Source organism: Corticium candelabrum (genome assembly GCF_963422355.1).
Source record: "Corticium candelabrum chromosome 7 unlocalized genomic scaffold, ooCorCand1.1 SUPER_7_unloc_1, whole genome shotgun sequence".
Classification (NCBI taxonomy): Eukaryota; Metazoa; Porifera; class Homoscleromorpha; order Homosclerophorida; family Plakinidae; genus Corticium; species Corticium candelabrum.
In genome coordinates, this window is record NW_026912669.1 from 1 (window position 1) to 17,500 (window position 17,500).

At 43.4% G+C, this 17,500-nt stretch overlaps 3 protein-coding genes across 3 annotated transcripts in view; 2 read left to right on the top strand and 1 right to left on the bottom strand.

Annotated features, from left to right (window-relative positions):
- Positions 1-8,170: 8,170 nt before the first annotated feature.
- Positions 8,171-11,292, bottom strand: LOC134197873 (uncharacterized). The gene is made up of 7 exons (XM_062667224.1): positions 11,158-11,292; positions 10,488-10,599; positions 10,284-10,396; positions 9,218-9,589; positions 8,951-9,059; positions 8,763-8,891; positions 8,171-8,399 (listed from the first exon to the last, which is right to left on the bottom strand). The coding sequence occupies exons 1-7, from the start codon at positions 11,262-11,264 to the stop codon at positions 8,310-8,312; spliced, it is 1,032 nt and encodes a 343-aa protein (XP_062523208.1). The 5' UTR covers positions 11,265-11,292; the 3' UTR covers positions 8,171-8,309.
- Positions 11,293-12,934: 1,642 nt separating this feature from the next.
- LOC134197870 (kinesin-like protein KIF6) lies at positions 12,935-13,583 on the top strand (the record flags this gene model as incomplete). The annotated part of the gene is given in 2 exon segments (XM_062667222.1): positions 12,935-13,060; positions 13,062-13,583. Coding segments are annotated over 2 exon segments (648 nt in total), but the record flags the coding sequence as incomplete, so codon positions are not given.
- Positions 13,584-15,478: 1,895 nt separating this feature from the next.
- LOC134197871 (uncharacterized) overlaps positions 15,479-17,500 on the top strand; it is a gene marked incomplete at its 3' end in the record, with an annotated part of 3,602 nt that continues 1,580 nt past the window's right edge. The window contains exons 1-5 of the mRNA XM_062667223.1: positions 15,479-15,622; positions 15,702-15,827; positions 15,888-16,013; positions 16,078-16,203; positions 16,279-16,377. Of these exons, the coding sequence (XP_062523207.1) occupies positions 15,547-15,622; positions 15,702-15,827; positions 15,888-16,013; positions 16,078-16,203; positions 16,279-16,377 (553 nt within the window). The remainder of the gene's footprint in view (positions 15,623-15,701; positions 15,828-15,887; positions 16,014-16,077; positions 16,204-16,278; positions 16,378-17,500) is intronic.

Sequence of the window (17,500 nt, forward strand, 5' to 3'; positions counted from 1 at the left end):
CCCACTCACCAAGCCATTGGTGACTCGTTCTCCATAAAAACAAAAGCTGACGTTGGAACAACTGATCTGGTGCTTCCAAAAGTGAGTTACCAAGAACCTCTCCTAGAGATGATCTGGATGGAATCCCCAAGCCTTGGTGATACCCTCTTCTCCAAGTCTGGTAAAGTAGCTAGTCTTCTATTGGCACTTGAGTAGCCTCGCAAGCCAGGCTCTTTCGCGCAGTCGCTGAGCTAAACGTACATGAATCACGCGAGGAGGAGGAGCTTTTGCCGGAATTGCTCCAACGTGAGAAGAGCTGGAGCCATTCCGACAAAACCTCCTCCTCCTCCTCGCGTGATTCACGTGCGTTTAGCTCAGGGACTGCACGGAAGAGCCTGGCTTGCGAGGCTAGTCAATCTGGAGTGAAATAATGTACTTTGTATTATTACCGGTATTGGGATACGGTTGTGAATTGCATAATTGTGGGACTTTGACTCAAGTGCCAATAGAAGACTAGCTACTTTACCAGACTTGGAGATAAGGGTATCGCTAAGGTTTGGAGATTTCAGCAAGATCATCTCTAAGAGAGGTTCTTGGTAACTCACTTAGGGAAGCACCAGATCTGTTGTTCCATCGTAATCTTTTGTTTTTACGGAGAGTGAGTCGCAATTAACGGCTTGGTGAGTGGGTGTGTACTGGATGGCTCTGATTTCGAGTCAAACAGAATTTGGAAAAGTGTAGGTACTAAATAAGGAAGAAGATTATGATGTTATGGTACATGCATTTTTAAAGGGAAACTCTCACCAAATACTAAAACTTGCTGAAAGAAAGATACAAGGCCCAATATTTTCTTGCATGAAGCTTACGGTCCAGCCAGCTACAGAAGCAGAGAATGGGCAACAAGTTATTCAGACGATTCCAAGTATGTATACGACGCATTACTCTGTGTCCTCGTTTGGAAGTAAATACTTTGGGTTTAATTAACTGTGCCAAGTGCTCCTAACGTACCCAAAATGCAACAAGACGTAATCCATGAACTAATCTAAAAAGGGACAAACTTTTCCAAAGAAGAGACTAAACGACTGAGAAATCGCACTCATTTTAACCCAGCACTAGCCTACCTACATTTCACAAATGTAATATACAAATAATTGAGAGGAAACACATTGTAACGGTAGAAGTACTGTTAGACACGTTCGCGCTCAAAGCCAACTCAACACCAACTCCCCGTATAACCTCGCGTACCCTTACACTACTCCCCCTTAAATGAGAGCGGTTCCAGACGTCTCTCATTGGTACTCTAGACTAAAAAGTACAACGCAACGTTATATAACTCAACTCAATCTGTCCATAATAATTAAGTTACTACGTTAAGTCATATCAGTGTCTATGATATAATCGTCGAGACGTATTGGCATTTTGGGCTGGCGTCGTGGGCGATCCGCATTGCGTCGTTCGCGCAGTTGTCGTTCGTCATCGGTAGATGGTGTCGCTGCGTCCGCAGTCGTCCACTCCGATTCGCTCTGGTTCTCTTGCGCCTCATCAACGCTGGTAGGTGGACTGCGTGGCTGTGTGTTTCTGGGAGGCACTGCTGGACGACGATGTGTATAAGGCTTCATACGGTTGTAGTGAGCGATGTTTTCTTTTCTGCAGCCTAGCTTACGAATTACATAAGTGACCTCTGAGCAACGCTTCACAATAACGTAAGGTCCAGTCCAATACGGCGTTAGTGTACGTGCCTTGCCGCGAGGGACACGTGGCTGGTAGAGCCATACGTGGTCGCCAGAGCCATATGGCGTGTGGTGTGTGCTCTGGTTGTACCGCGTTTGTTGATTAAAGGTGGCGATATTAAGATGGTCTGCGACGCGGTCATATAGTTCTTGTGTGCACTGTAATGTATCTGTCGGTTGGGGATGTGAAGAGGAACCGTTTCGTTCTTAAGATTGCTGTACATCTGCTTTCGGTGTTGATTGGAGATAGTCCGCCAAGAAATCTGTCATTGTGCGGGCTCCCTGTTTAAAAATGACGCGAAACGGAGACGCATTAATCGTGTCATGCTTGGCAGAGTCGTATGCCAACTGCACGTCCAGAAGTCGATCTGGCCAGTCGGTTTGAGAGTGGTGAGCGACTTTTGCCAGAGTTGTTCCTATAGAACGGTTCAGCCGCTCAACCGAGCCATTAGCTTGCGGGTGGTAGGCTGAAGAGACAGTGTGCCGGATCCCATACTTAGCACACAATTCGTTAAACGTCGTGCTCGTATAGCAAGCACCTTGGTCGGAATGTATGGTACGCGGGATGCCGTAGCGTCCGATCCACTCTCTCAATTTGGTGCTAACGGTGTGGGCCGACGCGATTGCAATAGGTGTCATTTCCGCATACTTGCTGAAAGCATCTTGGAAGACTAGAATGTAGCGGTATCCGTCCGGGGACGATGGCAATGGCCCTTTAATATCTGTCTCCACGATATCGAACGGACGAGAAGGGCGAGGGCGTTGACAAAGCGGAGCTTTAGCTGCAGCAGTCGGATGGTTGCGTTCTCCGCAACGGTGGCACGACTGGGTATATGTAGCAACATCCTGGCGCACTGTAGGCCACCAAAAACCTGCGAGTAGCCTGTCAAGAGTTTTGTTGACTCCCTGGTGTCCTGCCGTAGGGTCATCGTGCGCCACTTGTAAGACTCATGGTACAAGCGAGAGTGGTACGACCAACTGTCTCGAGTCGTGCGCCTTGCGCCAAACGATGTCTTCTGCAAGATAAAGATCATGTCGCAGAAAACTCTTCACACTAGGGAATGCGTCGGCTGACGGAAGACGACGAGACTGGAGAAGTCTGATGACTACCGCGATATCAGAGTCTGCTGCTTGGGCAGTCCGAATGTCGTCTTCCAAAAATTGCGATGACTTGTCGTGACTTGTGACGTTGGCAATTGTGTCAATGGGTTCCTTTGCAAAGCCCAAACGGCTCAAAGCATCTGCGACGCAATTCTGGCTACCTTCAACGTACTGGATGCTGAAATCATACGGCTGTAGTTCCGCAAGCCATCGGGCGCGTCTACCCCAAGGGTCTCGGGTGACGGGAAAATATTGCAATGGTCTGTGGTCGGTCCGTAGGACAAACCGCCTGCCGAGCAGGTGGTGGCGAAAGTGCCCAATAGCATATACTATAGCGAGCAATTCGCGGTCGTATGTCGAGTAATTCCGTTCCGTTTTAGTCATAGGTCTGCTAAAAATGCGACAAGATGTGTCCCTTCGTGTGTCTCCTGAGCGAGTTCTGCACCCAGACCAACGGTAGAGGCATCCGTTGTCAGAATGAGAGTGCCGACCGGACGAATGTGACTTAGCAACGGTGACTTCATCAATTGTAGTTTTAATGTTTCGAACGCTGTTTGGCACTCGTGCGACCAAGTGAATGCTACTCCCGCCTGTGTTAGTTTTGTGAGAGGGGTAGCTGTTGTGGCGTAGTTCCTAATAAACTTTCTGTACTATCCAGTCGCCCCGAGAAAAGTTTTGACTTCGGTAGGTGTGGATGGAACGGGCAACCTGCTGATGGCGTCCAGTTTAGTGCTGGATGGTTGTATCCCCTTGGCGCTAAGTTTGTGTCCAAAGAAGATGACTTCCGCCATAGCGAAACTGCATGTATGTGCTTTGATGCGGAGACCGTGGGCCAAAAGATTTTTGAACGTGGCCTCGAGGCGTTCCAGATGAGAGTCGAACGTCGCAGAAATAACGCAAATGTCGTCCATATAGAGCGCCAACGCAGTTTGCGACGTATGTCCGAGAACACGGACCATCAGCCTACAAAAGATCGCGGGCGCTCCTTTCAACCCGAACGGCATCCGAGTAAATTCCCAGAGACCGCATGAAGTACGGAAAGCGGTTTTCTCTCTGTCGGCCTCAGCGACTGGTACCTGGTGATAGCCTTGTGCAAGATCAATTGTGCCAAAGTATCGTGCACCAGCCATGTCGTCGATAACGTCCAATACGTTGCCAGTGGGAAACGCATCGCTCTTGGTACGTGCGTTTAATTGGCGATAGTCAATGCAGAGGCGCATAGTCCCGTCCTTCTTCTTTACGGGACAAATTGGAGCCGCATATGAGAACGTTGACGATCTGATAACACCGTTATTCCGTAACCTTTGAACTTCACTTTCGATCTCATGTCTCCCCCCCGTTAGGGGTGCGCCGGTATCTAAAATTTTAGAAGCCACTGGTGTGTCATCTGTCAGCTTAATTGTGTGCTCAATGGTAGACGTTCGTCCTTCGTTTCCATCGTAAGCAAACACGGTCTGATATCTGCAAAGCAAATGTTGTAGTCGTCTTGATTGTTCAAGTGTGAGATGATTTCCGATCGTGATCTTGTCAACGTCTGGCGGTCCTGTGGTTGCGTTGGTAGATGTGGTTGCCTCTGTGAACTCTGCTAAGCTCTGGTTCTTGTGGATGCGTACTGTTTCTTCTGACAAGTTGAAAACCTCGACTGGGACGTGTTGTGACGGTCCCCTAATGGCAAGCGTACAGCATCCTACAAGGCCGTGGGAGGCCAGCAACCGCTCTGTTACTTCCACCACACCCGTGTATGTCTCGCCTGGACGTAGACCTGGGCAGTGAACCTTGCCCCAAACAGTGTATTCTTGGCCAGGAGCAATGTATTCATCAGTAGTAGCATACACTTTCCCGAACCTGACCGGTTGGATCTGCGAGCGTGATCGTTCAGGAGGGCGAAGCCATTCACATTCGGGTATGGCATGACCGTCAATGAGCAACCGTCGCGTTCTCGTGTCAATTTGTAAGTCCAGATGAGATAACGTATCGAGGCCTAGAATGCCCTCCGTGATACCCGCACAATGTAGAATTGCGCTGAAATATCTCGTGGTCCAAGATGTATCCTACAAGTAACCGTGCCTTCGCAGCGGATGCTAGACCCATCAACCATGACCGGTTGTCGGGACAATTGCCGGTTAATCTTGCCTTTAATATTGGAGGCGAGCGACGCGGGAATAAGACTAATTTCTGCCCCCGTGTCAACGAGAAAAGGGTGATAACCCGGCCCACCAAGTTGTACATCAATACGATGAAGCCCGTGCTTTTCAACGGCTAGGACCATAACACGGCCTTTTCCCAAGGGAGGCCTGGACGGTTGGTTAGCTCTACAGTCAAGTGCATAGTGCACCGGTTTCAAACAGCGGTAGCAATGGTCGTGATGAGGGCAGAACTTTCTCGTGTGATTGTCTTCACCGCAGATGGAGCATTCGTGAAAAATGCGTGATCGCATTTTTGGACCGCTATTTGAATAGCCAGAGTACCTGCCTCTTGACGAAGCTGTCTTGTCTCGTACTACCTGCACGTGGCTGGTTTCCGTCTCGCTGATGCCGTCGTCGCGATCAGTCATCAATTGATAGACTCGCTCTGCAATCTGATCTACTACAGACGGGCTAGCGTGAGATGCATCCGGGTCTGTAACCGTTGCCTGGGCAACGCGTGCAGTCTGTGGTGTCGTGCTTCCCACCCCAGCTAGTTGTAATCGTACGACTTCTGCGGCTAGGTCTTGAACCTTCTTGGTTGTAGTTTGCGGGTCTCGCCGTAGAGCCACGCGTAGCTCCAGGGGTAGTCCTTTCAAAAAACAATCCCTCGCTATGGTATCGAGCGCATCCGCGCCAAATCCGGGATATGCCAGTATAGCAAGGCGGCAAATATCATGTGCAAATGAAGCTGGAGACTCACCTGGACGCCAAGATCGTCCTGTAAGATCGTGTATAGCGGTATCTCGATCTCTCTCTGCTTTGACAAACTCCTGCTTGAGCTCGTCTGCAACCACTGCTGGGTCTTTTTGGTGTTCTTCGCTCATGCGCGCATAGCACTCGAAAGCTGGTCCATCTAGGCGCGATGCCATGGCCAGAGCTTTCTTTTCCCCGCTGTAACCTTTCAAGGCAGCCCACACGTCTACTTTCTTTAACCACACCGCTAGGTTCCCTTCTCCTGTGAAGGTGCGAGGCGTGTTGACTTCGATCCCACTCCGGTCACCTGTTGTAACGGTAGAAGTACTGTTAGACATGTTCGCGCTCAAAGCCAACTCAACACCAACTCCCCGTATAACCTCGCGTACCCTTACAACATCACAATAGTTTGGAGTCCCAGTTTTTTAGTCAATAAATTGCAACTTGAAACCATATGTCTCACAATCCTTACCGGGAATTTCCGAAACAGCGCCCAGCCCAGTGGGCGATCTTTTGGAAACTGTTCTCATTTACAGCCCATGGGCCACTAATGAGAATCAAGATTGTGATGCGTGATTCGACGTCCCAGCCCAAAGGTGGTCAATATTTGGAGACTGTACTAGTAATGTGTGTTACTATACTACAGTGTACATACAGGTTTGGCAACCAGACAACGATCTTACACTGTGGATTAACAAGAAACCTTATGAACCAGACTGATCTGGTTGAGCATGACAATTTAATTTGTTATTATAATATTAGATAAATATTTATTTATTATCAATTAATTAGAAATTTTTATTTATTGTTCTACATTAACATGCAAGTACAAAGAAATGACTGGACGCATGCGTAGCCTCAGCCTCACATACCTGTGTAGTGCCAATTAAAATCGGCATCCACGACCCTACACGTACGAGTCTGGGCGGCCAGGCTAACACATGCACACACACACACACACACACACACACACACACACATAACATCAGTGTACCTGATCTCCAGGTTGTTGTGGTAAAGATGCTTCAGTAAAAGCATAGTCTCCACCATTTCCCGTATGATCAGATGACGTACTGTGGTTCTAGAAGAAGTTGATGTATTCACAACAACAGCCAGTCAAAGTCATCTCAAACAGCCCAAGAAATGGGAAACTCACGAGAGACACTGAACAAAAGTCGGTTGCTCTCACAAAGTCGCAAGTTAAACGGACTATCATACAACAATGTTAAGTAATATCCGCTTGCACACACAGACACACACACACACACACACACACACACACACACACGCACGCACAAACACACACACAAACGCGCGCGCGCGTGCGCACACACACACACACACACACACACACACACACACACACACACAAGTTGCTTTACGTTCAAGACTTACATCTCACTGTCAAGCGTGTCGTGTTAACTCTCTTCAACTTCCTTAGTTTTCTCTCACTAGTCTCCACATTCTAGTAATTAAAATCTTGCTCTCAATTTATAAAAGTGCAAAAGACCAATTTCCCTCCTTCTACCATACACAGAACCCAGTTTCTATGGAGAAAACAACTTTTCCAGTTAAAATTAGTACACAACTAGAGAATTGGTAAAGAAAACTTGCCGGATAGTTTGCTTTCTGGAAAGGCTCGCTTGTTTGTCCGTCTGCTTCGTCTTCACAACGTAGTGCTGTTAAGGCGGCGTCAATTGAATGTCGTATAGTGCCAGAGACAAACGAGAGTGAACGGTTCTCGCGACGAATTGGCTGCACGTGTTCGTCGTCGTTATGATTCGCCATTCGAGATTCGCGCGTGTTATGCAAGTAGAGTTCCCGCATAAGTCGAATAGGATTGTCACTTTTATTTGAAGCGGGGCAATAATGAAGTTGGCACATGATGTGCAATAATGGCAAACATTTAGTGACGTCAGTGGTCCGGTACAGTATTGACAATGTGACGATGGCGGGGAGAGACTGGCTGGAGTCTAGGAGTGAATTTCTTTTACCTAATATTTAATACACATAATCCAGATTAGATGGATTAGCTAATCCAGCTCATCCAGCTGATACGCGGCCGCGAATTAGACATTAGCTAGTCCATCTAATCTGGATTAGCTGGATTAGGTAAAAGAAATGCACTCGAGGCTATTATTGTAATGAACATAGTGCTCAATATTTACATCAAAGAAAAAATCATCTATCTTATAACTCTATTACATCTCTGGATAATTATAGAAATCTGCCTACTCCATCTCGTCCTGAAGTCGGCTTCAGTACTTCTGCCCTCTGAATCTTTTGATTTCTTTGAGAGTGAGTTTACGAAGTTAACAGCCTCCTGACCCCAGAACACAGTGTTCAAAGACTAGCCAGCAGGCAGACAGACAGACACACAGCTTCTCAACAGGCTAACTTCATAACAGACGACGTGCAACAATTTACATGCAAATCTCACCAAGAGTATCAGAGCTTCACTACGAAACGAGTGCACCACATCTTTTCTTACACGTAATAGAAATACCTAAGTCACTTACTCTTGCCTCTTCAATACCCAATAATTACTGAATTGCCAGAAGTATCGGTGTATAGTAAGTCCAAAAGGGCATGCGTTTGTATTAAGAAATCAATGAAAATGTCACTGAGAATCAGAACCATCTTTACATTGAGACACATCATTGTACATCCGTGGTGATGTGAAATCCAATTCCACAGAATTGACTGATACCTATAAGACAAAAGAGTAATTTACAAAAAAGCAATAATATAGTAGAGACAGACAGACGGAAGAACGGACAGACAGACAGACAGACAGACAGACAGACAGACAGACAGACAGACAGACAAACAAAGAGATAAACAGACAGACACACAAACAAACAGACAGACAGAAAGACCAACATACAGCTGACAACAAACAAACACACAGACAGACAGACACACACACAAACAAATAGACAGACATACAGACTGACAGACAGACAGACAGACAGACAGACAGACAGACAGACAGACAGACAGACAGACAGACAGACAGACAGACAAGTGCGTAACCAAGCATGCAGCAAGTATATCAAATATAGAAACTCACATCAAACACACAGCCTTCAAAACCAGCACTACTTCCTGATGGCAATGACATCGAAAGCGGCTCCACATCAGCTGGTAAGCCACCAATAAACGTAAGATTGTCACCAAACTTGAACTTTTTGGACGTATCCTAGACAGACAATAATACTCAGGTAGATACTATTGATCACATACATGACAAACTATTACTCGATCAGCTCTTTCACGTGAACGAACAACACTCAGTGTTACTGTTCCACTTTTCACCGATAATGTAAAACGAAATTTAGTGCCTTTCTTGAGATTCCTGCCTCCGGAACTAAGAAGATTCACTGATGTGTGAGTGCATCACACAGACACAGACAAACAGATAGACAGAGTCTGAAACACACACACACACACACACACACACACACACACACACACACACACACACACACACACACACCACAAATACCACTCAACAAACCTCCTTACATCAACTGCACTGCTGCAGATCCATTGTTTACACTCACTCTTACGCGTCTCTCCAAGTACAAAGCCGATATAAAATCTCCACTCTTTTTATTCGCAACATAAAACATCAGTCCGTCGTTCCCAGTAACAATAAACTCCATGTCGAGTACAAATGACTGCAAGTCTTCAAGAGAATCAAATGCAAGGTAAGAGGCAGCAGCAAAAGAAAGAGTGCCGAATGGAGGAGGTGCTTGTGTAGCTGTGGATGCTTGTGTTGTTGTGGTTTTCTCAGCAGATGATGTGTCTATCATCTGGTGGCCTATCACCACACTGAAACACGGAATTCGATGCTGCAAAGGACTGTAAGTCGATGTCTTGTTCGTTGATGTTGAGCTAGAGGTTTGCAAAAACAAAATATGAGTGCATGGTGTTGTGAATATGTTCGTACAGAAAAAAATGAAATCTGTCGGTGTTACACACACACACACACACACACACACACACACACACACACACCACCTCATGTCTGTCTGTCTGCCTGCCTGCCTGCATGTCTGTCTGTCTGTCAATACAAATATTTTCCATTTAAATCAAACGTTTACATCATGAGCAACCTAACACAACAAGACCATTACACTCTTGAATACACTCTTGAAGCATACAAATTACACTGCGCAAACTACATTTCAACGTTCTAATCTCGCTATGCTAATGAGTTTGTTTGAGATGACTTTTGCATTGCAACGCTGTAGAGTTACTAAAATTATTGATCGCCACTTGGTCTTGAAGTCGATCTCATTTCGTCTTCCTTCTTCATCCCTTGCACTCTTTGCCAGCTTGTTCAAATATCTAACTGCTTGTTTGCCTCAACGGCCAAAATGTTCGAAAACAAAAAGACTAACCAATGGAGAAGACCCTTCTGTCTGTCTGTCTGTCTGGTTTTCACAGCATTTAATGTAACTAACAGCCCAACCATCTATTTGTCTGTAACCCAATTACCCAACTGTGTATCTCAGTTCATCCATTTATACACACATAAATCTTCAACAACCACACAACCAAACGCTCACGTTTCTATTTCACTCACCAAGTGAACGCAGCCTTGAAACCACAAATGACTTGCGCATCTTCAATAGTCTGTTGATCACTAGGAATGCCTCCCGCAAAAACATTAGTGAGTATGAACCTCTCTCCTTGACCCTACATACACACACAGAGAGAGAACACAACACACAATCAAAGGTCAAGCAATCAGGTACACATGTAGATGGGGTAATAAACGTTTACTGACTCGATTTTTCGTAGCACGTTTACGACTCTCTACATTCAGTGTAATTGTCGATTTCTTGATTGAAACGACGGCTTTGAATTGTTCACCTTTTTTTAATTTCTTGCCTTCAGATCTAGAGAATAAGAATTTATAGAGATGAAGATGAAGTCAACAGCAAAACATCCAACACACGATGGTGACACACTAATGTGCAATATTTACCAGTACGAAGTCTGACAAACAGGTAAACAGAAAGATACATAAAGAGACAGACAGACAGACGAACAAGACAGTAATGACAAAAAGTAAGGAAGCCTATAACCTAAAAGAAATGAATAGTACACAAAACAGGCAATCTTGAGACAGACAAAAAGAGACTAATAGACAGACAAACGGACAGACAAATAGACAGACAAATAAACAGACAAAAAACGAACAAAAAATGGACAGACAAACAAACATACAAATGGACAAACATGAACAGACATGGACAGACAAACAGACAAACAAATGGACAGACAAACAAACAAACGGACAGACAAACAGACAAACAAAAGTCCAGACAAACAGACATACAAATGGACAAACATGGACAGACATAGACAGACAAACAGACAAACAAATGGACAGAAAAATAGACAGACAAATGTCCAGACAAACAAAAGAAAAACACACCATATACATCACTTACTCAACAGTCACAGTCCCACTGCCATCATTAACTCTCAACACTACAACTCTGTTCTCATAGGACAAAGCCACAAAGTCCCCATTGTCCACATCATCAGCATAAAACATAATGCCATCACTACCCGTGGCCGTAAAACTCATCTCCAACAAGAATCCACAAGAGAGCCAAGCGCATCAAACTGGAGATACGAACCAGCAGTCGAGAAACGTGGAACAACAAACTGGCCAGGAGGAGCTAACATGAATTTAGTAGGAGGATGTGTGGTGACATGAGCTGGTGTGGTGGCAGCGTGTGTAGTGGCGGGTTGTGTGGTGGTGGGTTGAGTGGTAGTTGCTTGTGGAGTGGTAGGTGGTTGTGTTGTGGGACAAGTTGGTACCTTGTCGCATTGTTTCCTGGCTGCCGCCGGATCCGGGATTGAAAGCTGTTCAATAGCTGCCTGGAACAATAACCAATTAATTGTATATTAGAATACACACACACACACACACACACACACACACACACACACACACACACGGACACACAAACACACACACACACAATCACACACACACCACACACACACACACACACGAACACACATAATCACACACACACACACACACACACACACACACACACGGACACACACACACACAGACACACACACACACACACACACACGGACACACACACACACGGACACACATAATCACACACACACACACACACACACAGACACAGACACACACGGACACAGACACAGACACACACGGACACACACACAGTCACACAGACACACACACGCACACACACAGACACAGACACAGACACACACACACAGACACACACACATGCACACACACACGGACACATATAATCACACACACACACACACACACACACACACACACACACACGGACACACAAACACAATCACACACACACAGACACACACACACACACACACACACACACGGACACACAAACACAATCACACACACACACACAGACACACACAGACACAGACACACACACAGACACACACACACACACACACACACGGACACACACACACACACAGACACAGACACAGACACAGACACACAGTCACACAGACACACACACGCACACACACAGACACACACACACACAGACACAGACACAGACACAGACACACAGTCACACAGACACACACACGCACACACACAGACACAGACACAGACACAGACACACAGACACACACACACACACACACACACACACACACACACACACACACACACACACACACAAGGACACGCGTGGCCGTGGGCGTTTCATTATATAATTTCTACACTAATTTGAGTCGAACCTTCTCCAGCAACGTTTCTAGTCTGTGCATATCTTGCTCACTAAAACTCAAATTTGCTCTGAGAATAAAGAATAACGAAACAATTAGAAATAGAGACCAGAAAATTGGTTTATTTGGTTGCCTGAATGATGGAGTGTCTCCGAGACTGTAATCCAAGTCTACTGGCCAATCCATAAATCTTTCTCTCTTCTCTGAATGGAAGGATGAGAGGAATACCGCGCTTACTGAGTGCGCATGTGCATACCTGTGATCTAAGCCCCTCCCTATTGTGCGCTTGCTGAGTAGATTGTGCAAGTTGGTGTAATGGCGGAACGTCAGTCTACTGCTAACCCTAATGGTATCATTTGTGGGTGGAGATGTAGTGTTTGTTTCAGTTTTGTTCGTTTTTGTTTACAGATTTATATTTGAGAGGGAGGAAACTGTTTGATGAAGACAACTTTGTAGATGCTGAAAGAATTTACCATCAATTACTTCAACTCTATCAAACAGCAGAACATGCACCTGCATCAGACGATTCGTATTTTCTGTCGCATCAAGCCAACCAACGCTAAAACAGGGCTATACGAGGTGCACGCTGACGAGGCAAAACGCGCCACACGTCACATTCTACATACCAAGATCAGAATCTGACGGTTTAGTGAACAACAGACGGGAAGCGTATCCATTCAAATTCAACAAAGTGTTTGATCAACAGACATCACAAGATGAAGTATTTGAACGAGTAGCAAAGGAGGTGATAGACAATGTGTTGGCTGGTTACAACGGCACTATCTTTGCTTATGGTCAAACGGGCTCTGGCAAGACATTTACTATTACCGGTGGTGCTGAACGTTATGCTGATCGTGGAATTATACCAAGATCATTGTCATACGTATTTCTGCATCAAGAGAATCATCCAGAGAATGTGTACACAACTCAAGTGTCTTACATGGAAATCTACAATGGACACGGTTACGATCTACTCGATCCTAAACACGAAGCATCTAAGCTAGAGGATCTGCCGAAGGTGTTTCTACAAGAGGACAGTGAGAGGAATATCCATTTACGAAACTTGTCCATTCACACAGCAAACAATGAGGAAGAAGCTCTCAATTTGTTATATATATATACGTCAATAGAGAAAGCACGTGGTTAGTGTGTAAATGTGTGAAGATCTATTGATATTAACTATTTTATTTAAATTTGTGTTGGAAGCGCTCAATATGTTGGGACGGTGTCTATATTGCCAACATAAAGTGAATGATGCAGTAAAGTTTACGGAACAATGTTTGTCTATTGTACGAGATATTACACCTCAACATGAAGAGTTACTGTCTAGAGGTAAGTGTGATTTCTGTTTTATTCATTGTATGAGTTTGTCTCACTAACGCAACGCTTTCAACCTCTATTGACCGTTTATAGGAAATTTAGATAGTAAAGTTGAGGGTTACATCTAAAATCGTGCATTTCATCAGTTCTGTCAACAGTTTGTTTGTCAATTAATGTTTTATTGTTGCAGTTTGCTTATTTAAGTTAAGTGTATTGTAATTAATTAATTAATGGCTTCTACTCCAACCGAGCATGCAAATATTTAAATTTTGATAATTGTATATTATTTATATATTATTTAACATTTATTACGATATAAAATTTAATGATATTAATGCTATTGTAGGCGTCTTAAAAAATTTTTAAACTCCCGCATTCTCCCACATTTTTTCCTGCAAACTTACACACTTTGATTGAGCTAGGTTGGCAGGTCTGGCACGATGTCTAGTGTGTAGTGTGTGTTGAGAGGTGAAGATGTTGGGAGGGTCTGACAGACTGTGAAGAGAGACTACGACTAGAAGAGATGACGTGACTGACTGTTGTGTTGTTGTGTCTCTAATTTAGTGTTACACAATATGGGAGGGTATCTATACCATCAGGGCAAGTATGTAAGAGCAACAGAACATCTAAGAGAGTCACTCAACATCGAGCGTAGATTGTCTTCTGTGAACAAAGTCATCATGGCAACAAGTGAGTAAGAGTGATGTTGTGAGTTTGTAAGTGAATGTAATATTGAGTGTTAGGTTTATGAGTTTGTTAATTAATGAAGTAATGTAGTGTTGCAGCTTGTGTAGAGTGTAAGAGATGAGAGGAAGACATGAACGGGTCGTCAAGGAGGACACATAGACAAAGAGAGAAGAAAAGTGAATTTAGACATTGTGAATTGAAGTCAATGTCTTTAGTTAATTAAGTGGAGGGAAGTGATGAAAGTGGAGAAGCACGACTTTAGACGAGTCTTTGTGTTGCATTTGTGAATATTAATAGATACGGTCAGATGTAGTCGTTGCAAGCATGTTTGTTCCCTAGTGTTTGTTGTATTAATGCAACTGTCAGATTATTGGTAATGTGGACACGAGGGCTTTGTGTCACATTTGTAAATTGGTTGTACGTGTATGTTTGTGGGAAAGCAAGGATGTGAGTGTATTGGATGTCAGAGTAACGAAGTGTGACTATGTGCTGATGTTAGAGTGTGTGTGTATTTATGATGGAAAATTGCAGTCGTGATTATGATGTTTGCTGGTTTGTATTTATTTGTGTGATGTGAGAAAAGAATAAAGAATGCTGATTCATTTGCTGGTAAAATTGCTAATCTTAAATCAAACATTTATTTATTAAATATGAAATATTGGTTTGTGATATTTTGTTTTGTAGAAATTTATTGATAAAGGATTTTACATTTTATTTATTAATATTAATGCTTTAAAAATATTGATATCAATGAGTTTTGTTTTATTGATTAAAGTGTGTCTTGTTGTGTAGCTTGTTTTCGTTTATCACGTTGTCTTCTCTCTCAATGTCTAACAAAAGAAGCAGAAGATGTGATGAGAGAAGGTTATGGTTTAGCAATCAGCACAGATAAGAACAATATTAAAGCACGATGTGAGTATGGTGTGTGAATTGAAATGTTGTTTGTTGTTGCTGATTGTGTTTGAATAGTTGCAACTCTATTGGCTTATGCAATCCAACTAAATGAAGGAACAGAAGAAGAAGTGAAAAAATTGTTACAACAGGCTGATGGATGGATTAAAATGGTGGGAGAAGGGGATGGGAAGGCAGTTGGTAAGTTACAAGATGGAAATGAGTTTGAAGAGTTTAATGTTGACAGTAACATTGAGATAATCATTGAACTTGTCAGTGTGTTAGATGTGTGACATACGTTGCTGACTTGTGTTGTGTTGTGTAGTGTTGAGTGAAATGGGAGAAGTATTGGTGATAAGGGGTGAGTACAAGCGTGCCAATAGGATACTGCAAGAAGCAGCAACAATGCAAAGACACTTTTTACCAACCAACCATTGGGAGACTGCTATAAGTGAGAGATTGTAAATATGAGAATTGTCTCTTAATTATGTTTATTGTTCCTTTTGTTCAGCTCTTTGTCGTATGGCAGAGTGTCAAATGAAACAGGACAAGCAAATGAATGCTTTGGCATTGTTCCACGAGTCATCAGAAATGATGAGCAAAGCAATAGGTGTGGAACACCCAATAAGAGGAAGAAGTAATTCATTGTCTAGAGTCATATTTTGTTTTGTTTTAACTGTAGAATGTTTATTTGTATTCAGGTTTATTTGGTGCTGCTAAAGTTCTTGTAAGACAACAGAAGTGGGAAGAAGCAGAAAGGATCTTGAAGGAAAGTGTCAACATTTTGGGTGTGACTTTAGGGTACCTGCACCCCACTACAAGTGCAGGTGTGTTGTCACATAAAATGATTAGAAATGATAGAAAGTGGACAAAGTAGGAGTTCTATCTTATTGTGTGTATAGCAATTCGAGATCTGAACTATTGCTTACGAATGCTAAAGAAAGATCAAGAAGCAGTCGACATTTTACAACAACATCAACGAGTTGTTTCTTATCATCAAGGTATACACTCATTTACTTATGAGCTCACAATTATTCTTGCAGGAAATTTTTGTATAAACTGTGCTGTAGTGACTTTCCTTATACTCAATGAGCAGACGATTCAAATGCAATTTGTATTAGCTAAGTCAGTTAGTGATGATGAGGTCACATGTAGCATGTAATGTGACACGAGATGTGGGATAAACATAAACAGGGTTCTCATCAGAGCCACCAAGCCGGCAAATTGAATAACTTGTTGGACAGAAATTAATGTGCTAATGCACGGAGTAAAAGGTGCAAGGCAATGCTCTAAAATGATGTCTATTAAACCTTTCTGTCAAAAGTTATTGAGGATTTTCCGAGTTAGAAGTTAGAGACTAAAATGTGCGAATGTTGTATCAGTAGTGTATGTTGTTAGTTTATTACCTCTAACAAGCTGTGAGAAAAGCCTAAGGCCATATTTTCACTAGCTCCATGATAAACTAGTTTAATTAGCTTAAACGAGTTCATAAACTAAACCATTAAAGAAGGCGACTCTTTCCTCTAGGGACATGCACATTCCAGGAGGTATACAGAGAAATCCGTTTTGCAATGCGTGGTATTCCTGGGACAACCTTTTCTGTGATACATTGTACTGCTCTGCCACCGAGTCAGAGCAAGTTGGTTGTGACTGAGACTTCAAATTCAGCATCTACGTACATGCACCAGCTGCTGATTTCTCTCCTTTATTTGATGACGATTTCGTATTTTGAGGCAATTCCATACCTACAAAATAATACTAAATGGCATTGTCAGATGTCATCTTCAAGTGTATATGCTACTGTCACTTGACAGTTAAACCTAAACGACTTGCTAAACTTACTACAAACAGGTTTAGAAAATGTGGTTTAGGTCTAGAATATAACTGGTTTAGTGGAGGTGGAAACAGGTCAATCCCTAACCCAGTTTAGCCTAAACCAGTTGTTAAACTGGTTCAATTAAGCACTAGGGGAAACATGGTCTAAATATTTTTACCTTCATGTGATGGGATTGTCTGTTGACGGTTTGTTTTATGTACATACATGCTAGGTTTTCTGTCTTACTCACTCATCTGTTTATCTGTATTATTGCTTGTTTGAGTATTAATCTTTACTATTTATTTTTG